The 1,923-nt window shown below is 55.2% G+C and overlaps 1 protein-coding gene across 1 annotated transcript in view; it reads right to left on the bottom strand.

The window, feature by feature from the left end:
* Positions 1-1,314: 1,314 nt before the first annotated feature.
* GRIN2D (glutamate receptor, ionotropic, N-methyl D-aspartate 2D) overlaps positions 1,315-1,923 on the bottom strand; it is a 41,177-nt gene continuing 40,568 nt past the window's right edge. The window contains exon 14 of the mRNA XM_008569329.1: positions 1,315-1,324. Within this exon, the coding sequence (XP_008567551.1) occupies positions 1,315-1,324 (10 nt within the window). The remainder of the gene's footprint in view (positions 1,325-1,923) is intronic.

The raw sequence follows: 1,923 nt of genomic DNA, 5'->3' as shown, positions 1-1,923 counted from the left end.
TTGGATTCCCAGTGCTTTATTCCCACTTAATTAATTATTCATATATGTAAACTTGGGCTCTTACTTGTCAAAGAGACTGAGTTTCTGTTCCCTGAGGATCCATAAAGCCAGTTTCTTTGCCGCTCCCTGTTATAATGGCTTTAATTTATTTCAAAATGCTTCAGTGTAGACAGGCTGGATATTATGTGTGAGTTAGTGAGTTGAATCTACCTTCTAGGGGCAGTCAGTTGCCCAACCAGGCCTTCACCTTGGAGCTCCGGTCAGCAAACAGTTAATCGCAAGTCCACCCTCTAGAGGCAGTTTTTACTGGTGCTTCGGCTCTCTCTCTATCGCCCATCAGCTCCAGCGCTTTGGCTTACTGGCATAATGAAATGTTAGAAATAGAGTCTCAGCGGTGAGATTAAGGGCATTCAAGATATGCGGATCGCCTGGGACATGTTAGGCGCTCTCTTCGCTTGCATGAACAAGATATTAAAAATCTAATCAGCCTTGTTGCCTATAGCCATAGAAAATGAGACCCTAGATCGGATCCTAAAATGTTTGTGTCCTGGATTTCTCTCACCAGTCTCTTGAGGCCTCTGTTTGTCCCGGCCCCCTCTCAACAGCGTCTCATCTCAGGGCCTCTTCCCACCGCCTCTTTCTTGGCCTTTGAATCCCCTCCTCCTTTCACAGTCTGTTCTGTCTCTAATTCTCTGTCTCCTTTTCCCCTATGGAACTTTTTTCAGTTTCTGTTTCCTCCAGAGAAATGAGGAGGCCTAAGAGACAGACACGGAGCTCAGGCTTGGATTGAGGAGGCATAAAAACATGGTTTATTCCAAACACCGCAATGTGGAATAGGAGAGTGGAAAGGAAGGTTGGTGGTGGAAGTCGGACTCTCAGACCCTTCCCTTCCCTCCACAACCCAGCCCCAGACCCGGCTGGAGATCTGGGAAGAGGAGGCTTTCGGGGGTCTGCTGGATCATCACTGAATAAGGTCACAAATAAGGGTTGGATTTGGAGATTTGTGGTTGGTGGCACCTAGGGTGGCAGGGAATACGGCAAGGTGGGAAGTTTTATTTTGAGGGAACTCGGGATCCTCCCAGGGCAGGGGAAGGCAGGGCTTCCGTTGAGGGCGTGTCTTCGGTCAAAGTAGGGTAAAGCTACCAGGGTGGATAAGGAGGAGGGGGTGTCACGGTTTGATGTCAAGGGTCACAGTCTGGTTGGGGCAGTCTGGGGCTCGGGTCACAGTTTGGGGTCAGGGGTCACAGTCTGGGGTCGGATGACCATTTTAGGGGTCGGAAGACAATTTTAGGGGTCGGAAGTCACAGTCTGGGGTCAGGGGTTTCTGTGTGGCAGGGTCTGGGGTCACAGTTTGGCGAACGAGTCTCACAGTTTTGAGTCCCGATGGATGAAAGGTTAAAAACGGGCTTCCCCGGAGGCGTGGCTGGGGCCGGGGAGCTGCACAGTGATGTGGGGGCTACGGCCCCGGGAGTGGGGGTGGGGCGCGGGCGTGGCGTGACCCCCCCACGCCCCATCTGGTGACGTTAAAAAGCCCTTGTCGGGTTTTTAAAAAAAGTCTGCTGGGATCCGAGACCCTCGCCCACTCATTCTCAGGCTGGGTGAGATTTGGGGGACCAAATCCCCTCCGGTTCGCGGTTCCCCCACGCGAGGGGGCGCAGGACGCTGCTCCAGGCGGGGTCCGTCCAGTTCCATTTTTTTCTTTTCCACCCTCTCGGGTCCTGTCCATTGCGCGCGTCCCCTCCGGCCGTGGCCTGCGCTGACCGAGAGGGCGTTGGGGCACCCCCGGGCCGCGTCATACCTCGGATTCGAGGCTGGAGAAGTGCGCCGAGCCCCTGCGGGTGCCCAGGTCCCCGCCCCGGTGTCTCCGGTGGGGCGCGGCGGGCAGCGGCGGCCCCCAGTGCGTGGCGTGCGGGCACCGGCGCG

This window comes from Galeopterus variegatus, unplaced genomic scaffold, assembly GCF_000696425.1.
Source record: "Galeopterus variegatus unplaced genomic scaffold, G_variegatus-3.0.2 Scaffold486, whole genome shotgun sequence".
Classification (NCBI taxonomy): domain Eukaryota; kingdom Metazoa; phylum Chordata; class Mammalia; order Dermoptera; family Cynocephalidae; genus Galeopterus; species Galeopterus variegatus.
This window is presented reverse-complemented; position numbering and strand designations above follow the sequence as displayed.